At 48.7% G+C, this 21,810-nt stretch overlaps 2 protein-coding genes across 2 annotated transcripts in view; both read left to right on the top strand.

Moving 5' to 3' along the window:
* The first annotated feature begins 917 nt into the window (after positions 1–917).
* On the top strand, positions 918–12,119 carry AJUBA (ajuba LIM protein). The gene is given in 9 exon segments (XM_006100071.3): positions 918–1,923; positions 1,926–2,483; positions 5,215–5,316; positions 7,186–7,253; positions 7,378–7,440; positions 8,611–8,741; positions 8,824–8,875; positions 9,555–9,623; positions 10,034–12,119. Coding segments are annotated over 9 exon segments (1,638 nt in total). The 5' UTR covers positions 918–1,454; the 3' UTR covers positions 10,160–12,119.
* A 2,486-nt stretch (positions 12,120–14,605) lies between these two features.
* Positions 14,606–21,810, top strand: part of HAUS4 (HAUS augmin like complex subunit 4) — a 15,901-nt gene continuing 8,696 nt past the window's right edge. The window contains exon 1 of the mRNA XM_023763690.1: positions 14,606–15,139. The gene's annotated coding sequence lies outside the window, so the exon portion shown is untranslated. The remainder of the gene's footprint in view (positions 15,140–21,810) is intronic.

Consider the following 21,810-nt stretch of genomic DNA (forward strand, 5'->3'; position numbering starts at 1 on the left):
CCATTTACTTCCTCCATCCCTTGCCCCTGATGTGTTAGTCTGGGCAAAATCGGTTGATGGGTATTTAACTGGATATGTTTAGCTTCAACCATGGTTTCTTCTTTTTCTTATTCTTGATCCTTCTAGTATGGCCAATATCAGCCTCTTTTTCTTTTCCACCCTGATCATTTTCACTTGCTAACTCCTTTAAATGACATTGCTTTTCTTCCTCTTAATACTTACTCTTTATCGCCAATCTCCTGTGGGCCAACCAAAGGGGGGTGGGGGGGCGAGGGGGCATTCGCTAGCCCTAAAACCAGACCTTCTATCCCATAGTCACCTGAAATATTTGCTAAAAAATTTCATTTCCCAACACCAGGGGGTGTCTGTCTATCTGTCCTAATCTGAAGTTTGAGATTAGTTCCAAACCTTTTCCTCCTTTTACATAGACACTAAAGTTCCTTCCCTTCTTAAACAGAGCTTTGGGTTCAGGAAGTGGTGTCTTTTTATTACAGTTTATCTCTTTATCTCTCATTCTCTCTGAACTTGCACAAATTTGTCTTTTTCTTAGTCTATTCATCCTTCGGTCTCTGCACCACCCTCAACCTCCTTTGCTCCCTTTCCTTTCGCTACCTGTCTTCCACCACCTCTCTCCATGGGCTTCCTCGCCTTTCTGGACACTACGGCGGCGTCTCTGAAACTCTGTATGTACCTACCTTTCTTCTTTTTCCCTGTCTTCCTCTTTACGGATCCCTCCCTGTCTCAATCAGTCTCTCTTCATCTCTCCCAGTCCCCACACTAGGAACAAAGTGGTGTTTGCACAGAGCATGCCTCGCGTCGCCCCGTTCTAGACCAGGACATTCCACCGTGCCCCTCCGCGCATTCCAACTGCAAACAAAGAGTCCCACCCCAACTTTTCCCTGTCCCAGTCATCGAGTGATGCAGGAGCAACTGCCCGAACTTGCCCTCCTCTCCTCTCCTGGCGGCGAATCTCCACCTCCAGGACAGTGACTACCAGCTCCCACCGCCCCATGCCGCGCAGCAGAGATCCCTGCGCAGACACCCCCGTTTCTCCTTCGCTCGGTGCTCCGCCCCTCCCGGAAAGTAGATCCGGCCAGGCAGACAAAAGTTTGGGAGAGAAGTTCCGTCCGTGCTGAGTGTGAGAGCGAGGGGGGCGGGGGCCGGGAGCAGCGGGGCGGCCGGGCAAGTCGACGCGTGGACAGATAGACCTGCGGACGCGACAGCCGTAGGCCCTCCCAGCCTGCTCAGCCCCTGATGCGCGGGGGTCCGCAGCCCCTCCTGCCGGGGGATGCTGGGGGATTCCTGGCGCCGGGCATCGGGGCCGCCCGCTAGACCCTGGTGCCTACTCCGTGCCCCCGGGGAACCGGAGCCCGGCCGCAGGCAAAGAGAAGCGGGGGCCGAGAGGCTCCTGGGTGCGGGGCGGGGAGGGGGCTGGAGGCCCCAGGCCCGAGGGCATGGAGCGGTTGGGAGAGAAAGCCAGTCGCCTGTTTGAGAAGTTAAGACTCTCGGACTCGGGCAGCGCTAAGTTCGGCCGCAGAAAGGGTGAATCTAGCCGGTCTGATGGGACCCCCGGGCCGGGCAAAGGGCGCCTGAGTGGGTCGGGGGGACCGAGGAAATCAGGGCCCCGTGGAGCTACCGGGGGACCTGGGGATGAGCCGCTGGATCCAGCCCGGGAGCAAGGACCCCTGGACGCCGAGCGCAACCCGCGCGGCTCCTTTGAGGCGCAGCGCTACGAGGGCTCCTTTCCCGGGGGGCCGGCTCCCACCCGGGCCTTGCCGCTACCTCAGTCACTGACCCCAGACTTTCGGTTAGAGACCACGGCCCCAGCCCTCAGCCCCCGCTCCAGTTTCGCCAGTAGCTCCGCCAGCGACGCGAGCAAGCCGTCAAGCCCCCTGGGCAGCCTGCTGCTGGACGGGGCGGGGGCTGCGGGGCCGGAGGGAGCCGACCCTGCAGCAATCGCACCAGCGGCATCAGCATGGGCTACGACCAGCGCCACGGCAGCCCCCTGCCCGTCGGGCCGTGCCTGTTCGGCCCGCCTCTGGCCGGGGCTCCGGCGGGCTATTTCCCCGGAGGGGTGCCGTCCGCTTATCCCGAGCTCCACGCCGCCCTAGACCGACTTTGCGCTCACCGGCCCCCGGGGTTCGGCTGCCAGGAAAGCCGCCACTCGTACCCCCCGGCCCTGGGCAGCCCTGGGTCTCTAGCCGGGTCTGGAGTGGGAGCGGCGGGGCCCCTGGAGAGACGAGGGGCGCAAGCCGGACGACATTCGGTGACCGGCTACGGGGACTGCGCGGCGGCCGCCCGGTACCAGGAGGAGCTCACAGCGTTGCTGCGCTTGACGGCGGGCACAGGTGGACGCGAGATCGGTGCCCGCGGGGAGCCCTCGGGGATGGAGCCGTCTGGTCTCGAGGAGCCACCGGGTCCGTTCGTCCCGGAGGCCGCCCGGCCCCGACTGCGGGAAGCCGAGGCCAGAGAGGACTACTTCGGTGAGTGAGATGAGCGGTGCGGGGCGGGCAGGGACCCCGCGCTGCCTGTGCCTCACCGACCCGACGGCCCCCGTTGCCGGCCCGGGTGGTCGGAGGCGGAGACGCGGGGCTGGCAGAGAGGCCGGAGGGACTTCCCCTTCCTAATGGGTTTCAAACGGACGGGGACACCTCTCCTGCTGAATCCTAACCCCCTGGTTCCCTCGTTCCCCAAGCTTTAGAACCTCGGTTTTTTCCGCGGTAGCAGGCCTCTCCGGGGGTGGACCCGGGGACAGTGAGAGCATCCCCCTCGCCCCCCCCGCCCCCGGTGGCGGTGCCCCTGCAGGCTTCTGCGCGCTGAGCCCCCACGCGGGCCCAGGCTCCGCCCGCAGGAATTTGGGGAATTCGCGGGGGGAGGACGGGGCGGGCGGGCCGCGTGCGTGCCGGCTCCTGTCCCCGAGTTCCAGGTGCCCGCGGGCGGGGCTGGCGGCGCCGGGCCCACCAGAACGAATAATAAGGGTAAGGTAGGGGGCGGGGGACGACTTCGGACACAAAGACACCGCCAGAGAGAAGGATAAGCACCAGGGTTAGATAAAGGGCCCTTTTGTTTGCCGCCAACATCCTGACAGCTGGGTGCAGGCCGGAGTTTTAAACAGAGACCTGTGGTGGTTCTCCCCATCCGGAAGTCAGAGACAGAGGGCATAGCCGCTGGTTCCCCCCTCCCCCGGAGGGGTACCCTGTGGACCAGCCGAGAGTCCCCCGGGCTTTTCAGTTTGGCCCCAAACATGCTCAGATTTCGGCCCAGGAGATAGCCTCCTTTTTTTTCTGTTTCTGTTAAAGGAAAGCCTGGTCGCTGTCTCCCCCTGCCCCCCAGGTGGTTATCTTTTAGGGAGTGTGGATTTTATGTCTCAGCTATGGGGGGATATGGGGGTCTTGAAATCCTTTTTAGCCAAGCCCTACAGGCTCCGCTTCACTATATCAATATTATTCTGATTGGGAGAGGAGGGCAAGGAGGAAGTGGAGGGCCACCCCCCAGGGCTATGGGCCTCTTCAGTTTTCCGCATTTCCCTTTCTCCCCACCCATGTCCTGTTTTGGCCCTTTATGGCTAGAAATGTGAATGGGGGGGGACCCCCACCCAGGGAGGCGGGGGGGGGGGGGGGGGGCGTTGCAGAGGAGGTACAGAGGTGGTAGGGCTGCAGACTGGAAGGGGCCTGCCTGGTCCAACTCAATCGCCCCCATCCTTTCCCCTCTGCCCTTCGAGAGGAAAGCCCATAGCAGAAGCTTTGGTCAAGGGAGACTAAGTGACAGGATGCTTCTTGCAATTTTCTTTCGAGGCCCAGGAGAAATGGGTGTTGGATGGAAAGAGGTCTCGTTGGCTAAACCATCAGAGCCAAAAGGAAAAATGAATTCAGATAAAGTGCAATAAAATGACAAGAAGAACCTAGGTTTGGATATCTGGGTTAGAGGAGGTGAGGCGGACATGCCTGAGCAGTTTGCTCTTATCTTCCCATAATGTCCCAAAGAAATGGCTTTGGCCGGGCCTCCTGGCGGGGCGATCTTGGGGCAGATCTTCACGCCAATGGGGAGGCCACATTTTGACCCCAGAGGGAGGGGCCTCTTCTCCCTGTGGGCAGGTAGGCTCCTCTGCAAGAACCCCCAGCCTAACTGTACCCTCCTGCTCCTGTCCTTAGTAGGGGCCCTCTTCCTTGGCTACAGCTTTGCCCAGCTGCCAGAGGGTGGGAGCAGGACAGGCCTGGGCCCATCAGTTGCTGCAGCTGCTGCACGGGCTCCCAAGCCTCTGGGCAAAGACTGGGATGGGCCCCAACAGGCAAGGAGTGTGGCAGAGTGCCGAGGGGGAGAGGTGGGGCGGGGTGAGGCAGGCCCGTTGGGATCTGCTCCCCAAAGACAGGCCCTCAGCTTCACTCATGGGCCTGGAATTGGGGAGTGGAGGGAGGAAAGGACACACCCAGGAAAGGCGGGTGCCGGGGCCAGGTGTATGCGTTTGTGGGGGGGTGGCGGGGAGTAGTTCAGCTCTGACCCTCCCATGAAGGAAGATGACTGAGAGACCTTAGGGGTTCTATCACCCATCCCCCTCTTCCTGTGCAGCCCTCCTGGGAACACACCCTGCATTCTCAGCAGCCGCCTCCCCCAGGAGTCATGCTCACAGGGTCCCCTCTGCACAGGTCCCACTGCTGAGCCAGTTCCTTCTTTTTCCATCCTTGGAAGCCTGGAGGTATGGAGCAGGGAGAAGTCCTTCCGGAGCAGAACACCAGCTCATTTTACAGACGGAGAAACAGGTCCCAGAGAGGCTTTCTAGGCCCGGCCTTCTTTCCCGAGGGAGTGTTTTTGAGTCTGCCACTGGGCACTGCCATCTCTATTTGTCCCCCACAGTGCAACACGGATCATACTTTGCCTGTTTAGTCTTTTCTCCCCAGTAGAAAGTAAGCATTTGAAGGCCAGGGACCATATCTTTGACATGCCTCCAGTTTTCCACAGTATTGAGCACAATATTTTTGTTAGGCACAAAATAGATGTTCAGAAAATAAATATCTGTTGATTAATCAATAAATAAAAATGGGTCCACTCAGCCAAGACCTTGCTTCATTCCATTTCTTATTATCCTCTTTTCCCAGAAGGGAGCCCATCAAAGGGAGGCTCTGACTTGTGGTACTTGGCACAATCAGGAAAGACCGGGAATCCCAGGTTTTGAGCAGGGGGAGTAGGATGTGATGCTGACAACATCTCTCCCCTCAGGCACCTGTATCAAGTGCAACAAAGGCATCTACGGGCAAAGCAACGCCTGCCAGGCCCTGGACAGCCTCTACCACACCCAGTGCTTTGTCTGCTGCTCCTGTGGTGAGTGCTGCCCCCAGATCTGGACCAGGGCCCGAGGCCTCAAGCACTCCCCACACACATACACAGTCACAAGTGCCTAGGGAAGCAGGAGCAGAACTTGGGCCTCTTCATTTGCTCACAGAGCAGCTGTCCCCACCATGTGTCTGGACCTCCATTGCTGCCCCACCTTCTCTCTTGCTTCCCTTCTCTGTGCCCTACCTGGCTCTCTCACTCCCATGCTGGGTCTGCTTTCTGGAGTCATCTTCCCTCTGTTCAGCCTCTCTCTTCCTTCCTTGTCTGCCTCCCTGCTTGCCCAGCCTGGACTCCTGCCTGACCCTCCAGCCTCTCCTCCCTAGGGTTTGGTCTTGGGCAGCCAAGTTGCCTAGGGCGACAGTGAAAGACTGGAATGTAGGAAAGGCGGGGGTGGGCTGAGGGAGTGGGGAACTGTCGGGGGCAGAGAGGGGGGTTTTCTCTTGGCTGGTCAGAGTTCAGCCACCTCGCCAGAGTGCAGGCCACCGGGCCATGCCAAGCTGATGACATCATGCTCCAGGAATGCCCGCTGTTAGCTCAGGAGGCCCAAGGCAAGGGGGGAGGGGACCTGCTCCCAGTGGCCTTAACTCCCCAGCCCTTCCCTCACGGCCCTCATTACCTCCTCCCCACTGCTTACCCACTCTGCTTCCTTTGCTAACCCTTTAATCTCCTATCTCTGCCTGTCTGACTCCAGCACTCAGCTTTTCTCTCACTCCTCCACCCCCCAGCCTCTGCCTGGTTCTCTTTAGGTTCATCTGTCTGTCTGTCCTTCTGTTTATGGCACCCCTTCTGGGTAAGTCTCTTTTCCTCTCTACTCCCCTGTGTCTCATGAGTTTCTAAGTCAGCTTTTCTAAGCCTCTGGGCAGAGCTAGAAGTGGAGATTTTGATGAGAAGAGGGCAAAGGTGGGAAAATTGCTCATTCTCCGCCATGGTCTCACTTCTCCCCATTCCTGACCATTTAGATGCCCTGGAGGAGTTCCTAGGTGTTAGTTACACGGGGAATGGTCCTGCCTTGTCTGCTCATAGGACATCCTGAGCTGCCTCTGACCCGGGAGACTGGGTTCCTGTAAGCTTGGGTTCCTGTAAGCTTGGGGTAAAGCCTAGCGCAGCACTTTGTCCTCAGCAGTAACTCCGATAAGTCCTGGCCTGCTGGCCTCCGTGGAGCCTGTCCCTGGAGGGAGACAAACAAGGCTAGGAGAACAGGAGAGCTCTGCTCAACAAGGAGGCTCCTGGGTTGAAAGGTCCCAGAGGGCCAGGCCTGTGACAATGTGATCAACTCCATGCACATTGTACACCACCTTTTTCAGAGCTCCTTTTGTTGTTGTTAATCCTCACCTGAGGATTTTTTTTTCCCCATTAATTTTAGAAAGAGTGGAAGAGAGGGGGAGAGACAAAGAGAGAGGAACGTGGATGTGAGAGAGACACATCAATTGGCTGCCTCCCGCACACCCAGACCGGGGCTGGGGATCGAGCCTGCAACTGAGGTACATGCCCTTGACTGGAATTGAACCCATGACCCTTCAGTCTGAGAGCTGACACTCTAACCAGCTAGGGCTTTCGGAGCTCCTTTGACCATGCACTCCAGCCTATGGTTGGCTTTGCTTCCCCTGGTGGCTCCCCATGCACTGGGGAGGAAGGCACTCATTTGAGACAGAGTTACAGAAAACTGTTGAGGCAGGAGCTGGAGGAGCAGTGGGCAGAGGAGAGGGGAGATTGGCAGGAATCAGATGGGATTTTTGTGTGGAGGGAGGAGATAAGCACTAAAGTCCAGGTTTAACACACCACAGTGGAGAGCAGTAAGCGGGGAAGCCCTGTCCTGGGCACCAGAACAGGCTCCAGCCCCTTCTCTGCTGCTTCCAGGGCGAACTTTGCGCTGCAAGGCTTTCTACAGCGTCAACGGCTCTGTGTACTGTGAGGAAGATTATCTGGTGAGTGAGAGGGATCCCCTGGGCTTAGAATTGGCTCCCACACTGGGACACCCTTTTTGGTGGCTCATTGGAGTTCCATCCATCAGGTCATTCTCAGTTTATAATATCCTCCCTTGGTCTCTAGTTTTCAGGGTTTCAGGAGGCAGCTGAGAAATGCTGTGTTTGTGGTCACTTGATTTTGGAAAAGGTAAGCAAATGTCTTCAGCAGAGACTCTGAGTGAGGCTGAGGGGTGGAATCAGGGACTAAATGGATACTGAGAAGGGGGTTGGGGGGGGACACACCTATCACCAGATGAATCACTTTCATCCATTCCTTCCCAGAGCAACTGTTGAGAGTGGCTTCTCTGCCTCTGACATCAAGTCCTGACACCTAATCCTGCCATCCCTAGACCTGTGTGATCTGGCCCCTCCCTAATTCTGCAGGCACAGCCTGGCCCTCCACCTGAGCTAGGACTATGGGGTTCTGGGTTTTAATCCCCTTTCTGCTACTAGCTAGGATCAGCTGGAACTCAGTTTTCTTTTCTATAAGAAAGGGGGATTGGATTAGATCAGTGGTTTTCAGCCCTGGCAGCCTAGCAGATCACCTGAGAAGAAGCAAAGAAAAATGCCAAAGCCTGGGTCCTCACCAGACACTGATGAATACGTCTGGATAAAATCCTGGGGTGGGGCCCTGGCTTTGCTGGTCTTTAAAAGCTCCCTGGGTGTCCCAGCCGGTGTGGCTCAGTTGGTTGGAGCATCATCCCATACACCAATATGCGACTGGTTCGATTCCTGGTCAGGGCACATACCTAGGTTTCAGGTTCAATCCCTGGTCAGACAAAGTGTGTGCAGGAGACAACTGATAGGTGTTTTTCTCTCTTTCGCTTCCTCGCACTTGAAAATCAATAAAAGCATGTCTTCAGGTGAGGATTTTAAAAATAAAAATATTAAAAGCTCCCTGGATGATCCTTCTGCAGCCAGGGCTGAGAACCATTAGCTCTCTAAAGCCTTTTTCAGGGTTTCTGCCTCCACTTTTTAAAAAATTGATTTTGAGAGAGAGAGGAAGGGAGAGAAAAACATCAATCTACTGCCTCCTGCACTCCCTCCACAAAGGATCAAGCCTACAACCCAGGCATTTGCCCTAACTGGGAATCAAACAGGCAACCTTCCAGTGCATGGCACAATGCCCAACCAACTGAGCCACACCAGCCAGGGCTATGCCTCCACTTTAAGACTCCTTGGTCCCCTCAGATTCTATAGCATTGTTCTGGAAGGATAGCAGGGGGTTGGGTGAGTTTTGTGAGAGCAGGGAACATCATGGGTAGCTGGGAAGGTGGGACTGGAGGGAGACTGATTCTCTTCCCACTCCACGAGCCAGATCCTACAGGCAATGGGAAAGTCCTATCACCCAGGCTGCTTCCGATGCATCGTGTGCAACAAGTGCCTGGATGGCATCCCCTTCACAGTAGACTTCTCCAACCAGGTGTACTGTGTCACCGACTACCACAAGTGAGTCCACCCCTTGCGGTATGGTGTGGAACTGGGCTCAGGATTTCCGAATCTCAGCTCATCTCTGCCCTCTCTCTTTCAGAAATTATGCTCCTAAATGTGCGGCTTGCAACCAACCCATCCTCCCCTCAGAGGTCAGTATGTCTGGGTTCTCCTGCAGGGCAGCCAGTGCTGCTGCCTCTGGGGAAGGGATGGGAACGTGCGGCCTGGACTCCCTTGGGATGCTGTGGTGCTGAGGAATGTACTCTGTGAAGATTCCCGTGTGACTCTGCTCTCAGGGTTACCACCCTGACCCTAACATCCGGGCCTGGACATGTCTGACAGCCGCACTGGGCCCAGGCTCTGTCTCTTCTCTCCCAGTCCAGGGAGGCAGACTTTCTTTGAGGTCAAGGTCACCAGAGGCCAGTGTAGAGGCTGGGAAAAGGTGGGGGGAAATCCTCAGGGCCAGTAGGAAAAGGTTGGAAATGATTTATCCCGTGTGTGCTGAGGTTGTGCTTAGCCAAAGCAAATGAGCGCTATTGGACCTCCTGCCCCCAGCTTAACCTCCTTTATTTATGCCGCCTGCCCCTTTTCCTTCCCTCCGCTTCCCCTACAGCTGGTAGAGATCCGTAAGGCCACGCCCTGGAGACAAGGAAAGGGAGGGGAAGTTCCAGGAGGATTTGCAAAGCCCACCGGAAAGCTACAGATGATTGCAGAGAGGCTCTGGGGGCCTTTGTGTGACCTTCCCATTGGGGTGGCAGGGGCCCGTGCAGGGGAGGGTGAAGTTGGGCTGTCAAACGGCTCTCATCTCCATGGGGGTCTGCATTCTTTCAGGGCTGTGAGGACATTGTGAGGGTGATATCCATGGACCGAGATTATCACTTCGAGTGCTATCACTGTGAGGTGAGTGTTGGGGGCCAGGACTCCTAAAAAATTGGAATGGGGCCCAGGCAAGAGTCAAGCCCTAGACTTGACTATAGGAAAGTATAGACCCTGAACTCTAGGAAAGTGATTTGACCTAACTCCAATCTATCTCATCCTCCAGCCACTCTCTCTGGCCCTCCTTGTTTAGTCCTTTCTGAATAGGGTCTCCTGGTATCCACTGGAAATGGGAGCCTGTCTCATTATTTTTGCTATAGCAGCGACACCTGGTGTCCAGCTGAGGTATTTTCTCAGGTTTCTCTTCTGGGAGTCCATCCCTTCCAACCCACCCTTTTTCCTTCTAGTCATTAGAAGTCTGGTGTTGAGTAGGGCAGACTCCTAAATGTCCAAGGTGCCTGGGCTGAGGTGAACTAGGTGTCCCTTTCCCCTAGGACTGCCGGATGCAGCTGAGCGATGAAGAAGGCTGCTGCTGTTTCCCTCTGGACGGGCACCTGCTCTGCCACAGCTGTCACATGCAGCGGCTCAACGCTCGACAGCCCCCTGCCAACTATATCTGAGCTGCGGTCACTGCTGCTGCCATCACCACCATTGACAAATTCCTCTGGCCAGTGGGCCCCTGAGGCCAGCTGAGGCAAGGATGTACCTGCAGGCCTGGCAGAAGAGTCCTTTGGGGAGGGCCCCAAGGGCCAGAGACCCAAAGATCATGACATTCCAAATGGATTGTGGAGGAGGAACCTTCCAGTTACCATGGTGGGGGTGACTGGCTTCCTTCCCACATGTGCAACCTGTGCTGTCGCATATACTTAAGCACACACAGGCAGGCTCCCACACACTGTAAAGGTCTCATTCTAGTCTGTATTTCCAGTATAAGTCTATGCGTAAGTCAGCAAATGCTGTGGTCCTGGATTATAGGAAGGGAAGACATCATGGAAGCTCCTAACTATATTGTACCCCACACACGGGGTCAGATAGGAGGTCAAACAGGTTCTTACCACACCACAGTATCTTATTTCTGTATCTAGATGAAGAGGTGGACATTATAAATGAGTTATTTCTTGGCCACCTGCTCTCTAAGGACTAAGAGAGCTGCTCACCTCAAGGCTGGGAATAGAGACCAGCTCCAGGTGGGCCTGCTGCCTGTATTGCCTGATTCTCAGGGACTCACGTGAGCCTGGGAAGACTAACTGGGTGCCTGTACTTCTCCTCAGCTGGTGGAGGTGGTAATGAGCAGGTCTTGGGGTATGGAATTTCTGGGGGAGACATTTATGAAGCTTCGAGCTATTCACACTCCCCAGGTGTAAGTGTATTGAGCCCTCCTGCCCAGTATAGGCACCCATGGGCATATTCTCACACACACCTACTCACTCCCTTCTTCTCAGGTCACTCTTGCACCTGGTCCCTAGCAGCAGCTCACTACTCTAGAGCTGCCACCTTTCAGAGGGATCCAGGATTACATCTACTGTAACTCCCAAACTCTGAGGTTCTGGGGCGCCACAGGGGCAGAACACTTTGACTTGGTTCTAGTTCAGTTTTGCTGAAATTCGTTTACCTAAAGCTAGATCTCTTAAAACCGTTTCACTGAAAACCTGTGTGTTTAAAGTTACTACCACTGCCAAAGGCTAAAATCCCTTTTGGGTATTTTTTTATTTTTATTTTTTTAGCCATTTAGGTATTCTATTCTTTTTTGTCATGCTTTGGGTATTTCAAGGATTTATATCTATTCATCCAAGAGTACTTCTGAATTACCAGCAACATAAATTTATCAAATTTGCAGCACTTTGTAAATAAGATTGCTTCCTCCTACCTTGATGGGTATCTCTATGTTATTTGCTTCTCAAACACTTTTTAAAAAAAGCTTAAAGTTTCTAGCAATAAATATAATTGGTACAGACATTTTGTGTATCATTTTTTTGTGTGTTTCTTAATCCAATATTCCTTTACAAATTAGATGCCCTGAAAAAAAATAAAGAAGCTCAATATGATTTTATGTTTTGGTCTAACTTCTACACCCATGCTGTTAAAATGTCAATATATCCAAAGCAAATGAACAGGCATGTGGCTTATTCAATTGACTAACAATTCAAGTTTATACAGACAACATCATTAAAAAGTGAAAGGGTGAATCTGCTAGATTCTTTTGAAAATGCTGCAGATTTGATAAATATTTATTTTAGACTAATTATCTCTAGGTAAATTGGTTTTAGGCAAATTAATCTGATAATTAATCTTGGATCCTTAGTCTTCATTCTCTATCACTTAGAATTTCACAGTGGAAATGATGACTCCTGAGAACAGACATTTCACATTTAGGGATTATTCTAAGATGACTGTGCCAGCCAACCTGGGAAATGCAGAGAAGAGACCTCGGTGCGAATGTGAGTGAGAGAGTTCAGATTCATACCACTGACTGCCTGAGGTGGGAAACGCACTTTTTTGGAGGGATAAATGTTCTGATACTAGATTACTTGTTCTACAGCTGAGATTCTGAACTATTATTATTAAATAAGTGAATACAAAGACTGTGACTGGGAAATTTTCTCAGCAGGGTGCTCCAGGCCTGGGAAATGGGAGAAGTATGTGTAGCTTTATATCCATCTCTTCAGTTCTGCCTTTACTCTTGGGAGTCTTGTCTCCTCTGTCATTCTGATCCTTGTGCTTTACTCTGATTTTGACCTCCATCTGCTGCTGACTGGCTGACTCATATCTAGGTCTATGCTCACCAAGACTCTTCTTGCCACTGTGGCTACTCTCCCCTTCCTGAGGGAAAACTGCTCACATTTGATGAGGACAGGCCCAGGGAACAGCAGCCCCAGCCACCCTGGTTACCGGCAGGCTCCAAAGTGTTCCCTGCATCGCAAGAGTTTCCCTTCTTTCTACTTACTGGGAGGCTGCTCATCCTTAATAGTTCTATCTAATATTTACAGTTGATAGTGAGATTCATAGGGTGCTGCCAAGGGTACATCAGCAGGTAAACTGGCAACTCACCACCTGATTTTCATCAACAGCCACTAAGCCTAAAATGAGGGAAGGGAGAAAATGGATTATGGATCCGTTTTGTGTCTCTTTAGAGTCACAGGACAGGGTTCATGCAGGCTTTCACAGAAGGCGTTGGGTGTTAGCTTTCGCTAGCCCTGTTTGTTACAGGCCTGAGTGTGATTTATCAAGAATAAGGCTGGTGGTGGTTCTCGCTCTGCCTTACTCCTTAGCCATGTTTCCCCTTTCACCATCTGGAGCTCTCAAGACTAGGAAATTTATAGTCAGGCTGGCGACTGTCCTCAGCCAAGGAGGAGGACAATTTGTTTCTATTTTGTTTGTTCATTTATTTTGTTCTTAAGATTCCACATATAAGTGAAATATGGTATTTGTCTTTCTCTGTCTGACTTATTTCTAGAGAAAGAGCTAATTCCAGGCACATAAAGCCAATTGGTTGGTCCTTGATATTATACCTGTACAGAGGGAATAAAAGGGGGAAGGAGACTATTAGACCTGAAATAAAAGGATTGGGGGAAACATTTTTATTTCATTTTGTTTTTTAGAAAGACCCATACCCCAGATCTGGCCTGGGGTCATTCAGAACCCTAATGGTGAGGTTCCACTGTAAGGACAAGGGTCCCGCCAATCTCAGCCCTCCATCCTCTCCTCCCCTGCAGCAAGAAGACCTAAGACTGGGCCTCTGCTGTGACAATTGCTTGGATAGGGCCCTTGGAATATCTACACTTGGCTCTACTTGTAAAAGACTAAGGTTTGACCTTGGAAATATAAGCAAACTTCCTGGAATGTGTAGATTAGACCCGTCTAACTGACGGTAGGAGAGTCATCAGAGGCAAAATTTTGTCCACTGTGGGTATTATTGCACCTAAGTTTAGATAGGATACTGCTGACTGTGAAGGAAGCAAAGGTGCTCTCCAAGCAGGGAGAAATGGGTTAGGAGGGATACTAAAAGGTACTGCTTATGCATGTGTCCTGGAGACCTAGAGCCAATCTGGGTGTGATTTTAAAGACATCCCAGAAACTCTGAGCGATGACTTACCCAATGTCACATCTAGAAAACGACTTCTAACTTCTGAAGACCAACAAAGAGCTTATTTTCCCTCTTCCCACTCAGCCCATCACAGGTATTCATTTCCACAGCACAGGTAAGCTGTAAATGTGATAAGTACTTCATTATGATAGATATTTAGGGAACGTTTTAGTGGAAAAGCCAGGAACACAAGAAACAATAATGAAAACATTGGCTCTTACTGGTGCTTTTTTGTTGTTAATTAGAATTAGCGGTGGCCAAAGTAACTGTAAAGCACAGTAGGAAAGGACCTGGCTAGGTAGCTCAGTTAGAGCGTTGTCCCGATATGCCAAGCTGGGTCCAATCCCCAATCTGGGAACATACAAGAATCAACCAATGAATGCATAAATAAGTGGAACAACAAATCAATCTCTCTCTCTCTCTCTCTCTCTCTCTCTCTCTCTCTCTCTCTCTCCTTCTAAAAACCATTAAAAAAAAAAAGCATATTAGGAGAAGCAAAGAAAATATATTGCAAGAGACTCCCTGCCTTTGAGGAGGTCACAGTCTAGCCAGGGAGAAAAGTACATAAAATGCCTTGAGAAGATTACAAGCAATATTTCGACAAGTGCAAAGTGATTGAGTGTGAGAAACAGAAGACCTAATGCTCCAGGGCACAGATGACAGGGGCGAGATTTTATCTGGCTTATACTATAGATCAGAAAGTGGAGGCCCATAACTAGATCCTGCCCCCAAATTAATTGAGTTTGGCCCACTGGCAGTTATTTTTTATGAAACCAATTTGTACCCTAGTTGGAAGAAAAACACCAGCTAATAAATATAAAAAGAGTGATAGAATTTGAAAAACAGCATTTTGTGAACTTAATAAAAGTATTGATTTGGCAAAGATTATTAATTGATGTTAAAACCATAGGTAAAATGGTTGGTGGACAACTGGACATCCATATAGTGCCAAGCAACACTATCAGTTTACAGTCTTGAGGCCAAAAATGTATGTTGGAGGGATCAGACTGTTATCACTTGTTTTCTGGAATGGGTCTTAGTAACACTAACCAGTAGACCAATTCTGGTGAGAGGCAAATAGATAACCCAACCTGGTATATATTCTAGCTATTCCCCACCCCCCAAAAAGAATTAATTATTAGATGTAACTTGCCGTTTACAGGAAATACTGGGGATGGAGAAACAAACTAAAGGACACTAGGAGGGAGCAACTAGACAAATCTAAAAGGTGAGGCATTCTGCAGGGCACCTGGCCAGCTCTCTTCAGCAAGTCGGTACGATTTTTAAAAAATATGTTTTTACTGATTTCAGAGAGAGGAAGGGAGAGGGCGAGATAGAAACATAATGATGAGAGAATCATCGATTGGCTGCCTCCTGCATGCCCCACACAGGGGAACAAGCCCACAGTCCATCCATATGCCCTGACTGGGAATCGAACTGCGACCTCCTGGTTCATGTGTTGACGCTCAACCACTGAGCCACACTGGCCGGGCTGTATGAAAGTCAAAACTACTAGGTAAGTACCTTAGAGATACTGAAGGTATATGATAACAACATAATGCACGGTCCTGGATTCCCTATTGGTTTAAACAAGTTGCTATAAAAGATAACTGGGGTCAATTGGGAAATTTTTAGTATGGATGGGATTAGATAAGGTGCAAATTTACTAAAATGAAAAGTTCAAAATCATGAACAAAATGCTAGTTCCAAAACTATATATACAGAATAATCATATTTTGTTTATAATATGTCTATATATTTATTTAAAAAATATCTGAAAGGATATGCCCTAAGGCAATCTCTGGTGAAAATGTTTTATTGCTGTTAGTCTACATTTTCTATTTTTATACAATACATGTGTATTGCATCTGTAATAATTATTACAAATAAAATAACTGGTTGCCAGCATTGATCACTCAGGAAATTTCACATAAAAGTCTGGATATTGTATATGAAGAGCTGGATTTCTAAGTGTGTTTTTTCTAATAATCAAATATGTCGCCCCTGGACTTCCATTCCCACACGGCAACAATCGGTTGGAACCAGGTGATGGCTGCTCCTTTATTCTCTCCTAGTTTGTCACGCTCCCTACCATTCCTTTTTCTGTATGCTTCACAAATTGCTTACCTGCCTGATACCCGCAGACATCTGAGACAGTAACCTTTGATTTGGATGAACTTAATGGCCTCCCCATCCATAGAGCCTCTCATTATTAATCATTTGAAGGTACCAATAAATTAACTGACTGAGAAAAGCATCCATTTCAGAATTACCTGTGCCTGTGTGTGTTTTTTAAAATATGTGTTTATTAATTTTTAGAGAGAGAGGTAGGGAGAGGGAGAAGAGAGAGATAGAAACATAGATAGGAGAGAAAGCCTCCTGCATGCCCCCTAGTGGGGATTGAGCCGAAACCCAGGCATATGCCCTGACCAAGAATCAAACCAAGACCTCCTGGTTCATGGGTCGACACTCAATCACTGAGCCTTGCCAGCTGGGCTGGGTGTGTGTGGTTTTGTGGTTTTTTTGTTTGTTTGTTTTTAAATAAGGCAATCCAGTCATGGGAAACACAGATTTAATACTTCATCTACTTAGCTACCATGGTTGCATACTGTACGTTAGTTTAGCAAAATTTCTCTTTGGTAAATGGAATCTAGGAAGTATACTAAATTGCTAACTTCTTTAAGGTTTTGCTTTTTTATCCTAGCACCTTAATCATAGGAGAGGTTTCAAATTTTACAATATATGTTTTTCCCAAGCATGAAACTCCAAATGCCCTTTGGTTGGTCTGTTTCTCTCACTGGTTCTGATACAATTTTTACAGGAGAAAATCTCTTTCACCTATAACTCAGTATAAGACAGTGTCACCAACAGTTTAAAAGCCAGGGAAATACTTTTATCAGCCTGATACATGTTTTAGCATGACAGTAGCACACTCAATCATTATAACAGAAACTGCATACCTTGCCCTAGCCCAGTGGTTCTCAACCTTCTGGCCCTTTAAATACAGTTCCTCATGTTGTGACCCAACCATAAAATTATTTTCGTTGCTACTTCATAACTGTAATTTTGCTACTGTTACGAACCGTAATGTAAATATCTGATATGCAGGATGGTCTTAGGCGACCCCTGTGAAAGGGTCGTTCGACCGCCAAAGGGGTCACGACCCACAGGTTGAGAACCGCTGCCCTAGCCATTTTTGGCTCAGTGGATAGAGTGTTGGCCTTCGGACTGAAGGGTCCCAGGTTCGATTCCAGCCAAGGGCACATACCTGGGCTGTGGGCTCGATCCCCAGTGGGGGGCATGCAGAAGGCAGCCGATCAATGATTCTCTCTCATCATTGATGTTTCTATCTCTCTCTCCCTCTTCCTTCTTCTCTGAAATCAATAAAGAAATATATTTTTTAAAAAAGAAACCGCACACCTTGTGCTTCATAGCTAGCTTTTCAAAATGATACTAGTTGTCTTCTTCTGAATCAATTTCCTTTACTGTCTCATATTCCTTTGGTAAAAATTGTTTCAATCTGTTCAATTTTTGGAGCCAAATTTCTCAGCTTTTTCTTTGAGATCTAAAATTCCCTATTGAGCCTTGTTTATATTCTAGTTCACAATAATGTTTTAAAGTAAAATCAGGCTTATTCCCGATTGTACAACAAGTTTCCATGAACAAGACAGGCAACCCTTGAAGCCACAAGGGGCTGGGTTTGAAATCCCTTAGAAGGGTTAGGCAATTGCAAAAATAGCACATTATGAACATTTGTTCTAAAATTTTCATTTGATGTCATAGGTTGATTACATATTTCTTACCCACTTGTTTTCTCCTTAAATCATGTACTTACAATGGGCATGAAATTTTCAAGCTTAATCATCAATAGTTGTGGCTCTGAATACCTTCATTTTCTAGTGAACATCATTGAAAATAATTCTAAAATCTCTTGACTGCCTGTAAAATTTTTAATTCCTGAAACTAGTTTCTGGGTCCAAAATACCATAATATATTCCTGCTACTTGTCTTCAGATAGTTTCAAAGTGGTATGGCCTTATTTTTAAGTGTGGTTCCATAGTCCAATGGCCATTTTAACGTCATCCTACCTTTGAAACTGGTTATTTAAGCCCACATTTTCAGTGTGAAACATATTCTACTTAAAAGTTTCCATTAGTTTGATAAGTAGAATACTTATCAAATACTAAATACTCACCTGAAATCTTTATCTTTGGAGCATAATTTTGTTTCCTGGCCAGAATGTGGGACACGGAGTCCCTGCAATGTCACAGCAGGTCTCCCTTCTTCTCTGTAATTCTAAACAGTGCAGCAGAGAAATGTCCAAGTCTGAAAGGTTAAGTAGACTTTTTCTCAGGTTCCCATTTACATTTTTCAAGTTAAAAACATACACATGAATAGTTTCAAGAAGATAGAGCTAGATTGTGGGCAGCTGTTATACCTAATTTATCTTTCTACACCCCCATCCCCCACCAGAGTCTAGCTGAGGAATACTTGAGCATGTTCTTGGCTTTATCATTAAAGAACATTTAAGAATCAGGTGATTGGCCCTGGCCAGCATTGCTCTCAGTGGTTAGAGCACCAGCCTGCACACCAGAGGGTTGAGGGGGTCAATTCCCAGTCAAAGGCATGTATCTGGGTTGCAGGTTCGACCCTCGACCCAGGTCGGGGTGTGTGTGAAAGGCAACCAATCGATATGTCTCTCTCACATCTCTCTCTCCCCCCTCCCTCCCTCCTGCCTCTCTCCAGCTTCTCTAAAAATCAATGGAAAAAAATATCCTCCCAGGAGGATTAGCAACAGAAAAAAAAAGGAGTGATTGTAATTTTGCATATGACATAGCAGAAGGTGAGAGGAACAACACTGATGAAGAGATGGGCCTATAAAGGCCAAGCATTCCCCAGAGCGAATAAAACTATATAAGGTATTAGCTCTGTGGGAGTTGTCAAGAAATTCATTCTTTCAACAAATAAGTGTCTCAGTACGCCAAGCACTGAGATAGGTACCTGGTGTCTTGGAGAAAGCACCTCCTTAAATACAAACCCAAACAAATTAAGGTTTTAAAAGAAGACTTCGTACTACTTCTCAGCAATAAAAAGACATGAACTAAAAAAATGAATTATTGATACTAGTAATAACAAACATGGTTCTCAAAATTAATTATGCTATGAAAGAGGCCAAAAGAGAGTACTTTTTTTTGGTTTGTTTTTTTTAATCCTCACCCAAGGATATTTTTCCACTGATTTTTAGAGAGAGTGGAACAGAGGGGGAGAGACAGAGAGAAACATCAATATGAAAGAAACACATCGATTGGCTGCCTCCCACATGTGCCCCGACCATGGCCAGGATCAAGCCTGAAACCGTGGTATGTGCCCTTGACTAGAATCAAACCTGGGACTCTTCAATCCATAATGATGCTGTATCCACTAAGCCAAACCGGCTAGGGCAAGAGTACATTTTTTATTCCATTTACATAAAATTCCAAAAAATACAAACAAATCTATAGTAAGAGAAAGCAGATTAGTGGCTGGAAGTGCCAGAGAGAGGAATTACAATGAGGCAAAGTAAACACTTAGGGACTTAGGGGATGGTGCATATGTTCACTGGCTGGATTGTGGTGATGGTTTCACAGATGTATAGTTATGTCAAAACATAACAAACTGTACACTTGTATGCCAAACTATCTCAATAAAGCTGTGTGGGTGTGTTTTTTGTTTTGTTTTTTAAAAAACAGAACAAGAAGGGGGGCAGTAGGAATGGGAAGAAAGAGAATGAATTCTAGGGCCTCCTGCAACTTTCTTGCTCATGGACATCAGATGTTGTCTGATTATAAGATCCTTTTTCAGTATTTTGCTTCAGTTTTAACTGCCAGGACAGTCTATCCACTCAACTTTCTAGTCTTATGTGGAACTGGCCTATGCAGTCCAGCACTTCAGCTTGAACTCCTTCTCTCTACCTCCTCTTGCTGGGATGTTTCCTCCATTGTAAATGATCCAAATTTTCTCTCCTTTCAGGCCCAGGTAAAACAAAAATGTATTTCATAGTCTTTCCCATTCATTCCTGCAGAAGAAAAAATATGTACTTTATTTGAGCTTCTCTAGAATGTATAATCTAAACAGCTCTTTTGACACCTTTGCTGCTTTATATTATTTGCTTTCCATGTGCATGTCTTACCTTCTCAACTACATTCTGAATTTCTTCAGGTCTGGGACTGGGTCATATATTATCTTTGTGTCTCTCCCAAGGCATTTAGTAAGTGCTTGATATACTATGTCAATTTTAAATCATCTCACTTTGATAGTCTTTCCAAAGTACTTTCTCAGCCATTATCTCATTTGATCATTACATCAACACTATGAGATTGGAGAAGCTAAAAAAATGTGTTATTTCCTCCATTTGACACATAAGGAAACTGAAGCCCAAGGTCACTCAGTTTGTCAGAGACAGAGATGGAACAGATAATTGCATATGAAGGTTTGATCCTATTCAAGGTTTCCCATGGCTCTCCACTCCACCCTCCTATGTGAAGACAGGCCATTGTACCCTTCACCATCTCATTTCCCAAATACTTTAGCGCTCCTTAGCCAAAGCTTTGAGGTGCCATATTAGAAAACTTGACAAATAGAAGACATGAGATTTCAGTAGATTCCTGATCAGCTCTGAGTCACCAAAACATGCCTGCTATTTTTTCCAAGTGCCATTTGTTAGGGGCATTATGCCTGATGTTGAATGATGCTGCGCTACAGAGCTGAGGAAGCATAAATAATTTTTAAAAGCTTTAGAAAACAACAGCACTTTAATATTAAGCATGAAGGGTGGCAGCTGACAAGATGACTAGGGATATAAGATTTCTGCACCGGATCACACTGTTCTCCTATGTATTGCAGGAATAACTCCCTAGTTGGTACGAAGAGAAAAGGGTAAACTCTACCACCCAGCACACTTAGCCTGAGATTCCTTCCCTGCCAGCCAGACTATCAGTTTCTCCTCTGATGCAAGAGATTTGATAACCCTGGTGCAATTTACTTAATATAAAGTATTATTTTTGAAATAATTCACCTATAACAGATTTCACTCAACTTTGAAAAGAAGACAGTGATGGGGTTTAAGACAGAGAGTTGGAGAGTGGGGACTTAAGAGGAACAATAACCTTTGGTCAAAGTCCATAGCCACCTTGAGGTCAAGCCCATGGAGGAGTCAGGGCAATTGTCCCCCTCCTCCCATCATTGTCTTCTCTCCCTCCAGCCTCCTGCTGGGATCCCCATTGGCTGAAACCAGTCAGGGAATATGGGAACCCCAAGTCCTTAGAGGCAGTCCTAACCCGATAAATAGAATGTCCAAGAGCAGGATATGGAAGCGGGGGGGGGGAGTGGAAAACATCCTAGTCTGGCCAATGAAACACATGGAAGAGTCTGGTGGGTGCTTCTGGGAAAGAATTTCTTCCCAAACTGTTATAGGAAGACAGCCTTCCCCCTTCCTGCATTCCTTCCTTCCTGCTTGGGATGGGACTCCCAGCTCCAGACTTCTTGTTAAGCAAACAATAAATGTCCATATAGGAGGGAGAGAGAGAGAGAGAGAGAGAGAGAGAGAGAGAGAGAGAGAGAATGAGAGATGAGAGGGTCCTGTCCGGTGTGGCTCAGCTGGGTGTCACCTTGTGCACGGAGAGGGTGCTGGTTGGATTCCAGGTCAGAGCACATGCCCAGGTTGCTGATTAGATCCCCAGGTCGCGGCTGGTAGAGGAGGCAACCTATCCATGTTTTCTCTCACATTGATGTTTCTCTCTCCCTCTCCCTCCTTTCTCTTAAAAACACACACACAATAAAAACATAATCAAACAACAAGACAAAAAAAAAAAAAGCTCAGTGAGGAGACCATTTGGTGGGGAGAGGTTTCAGCTCTGCCAGCGCGACCCCGAACCGGTCCCTTAACCTCTCTGCTCCTCAGTTTTCCCTTCAGTACAATGGGTACGATTGTGACTTCCTGTGAGAACTAAACGAGAGGAAGCAAGGCAAGCAAAATGCCCGGCACGTTCCTGGCTCATTGGCGGCCCGCAATAAAAGTTGGCAACATGACCATTTCATCAGCGTTTGCCTTCACCGGGGGCAGGTACCCAGGAAAAGGCTCCCTTGCCCCACGCGCTCCACAGCCGGGCTCTGCGGCCGAAAACGCGGGGCGGGGCCTGCCGCGGGGCG

The sequence above is a fragment of the Myotis lucifugus genome, unplaced genomic scaffold (assembly GCF_000147115.1).
Source record: "Myotis lucifugus unplaced genomic scaffold, Myoluc2.0 scaffold_297, whole genome shotgun sequence".
In the NCBI taxonomy this organism is placed as follows: domain Eukaryota; kingdom Metazoa; phylum Chordata; class Mammalia; order Chiroptera; family Vespertilionidae; genus Myotis; species Myotis lucifugus.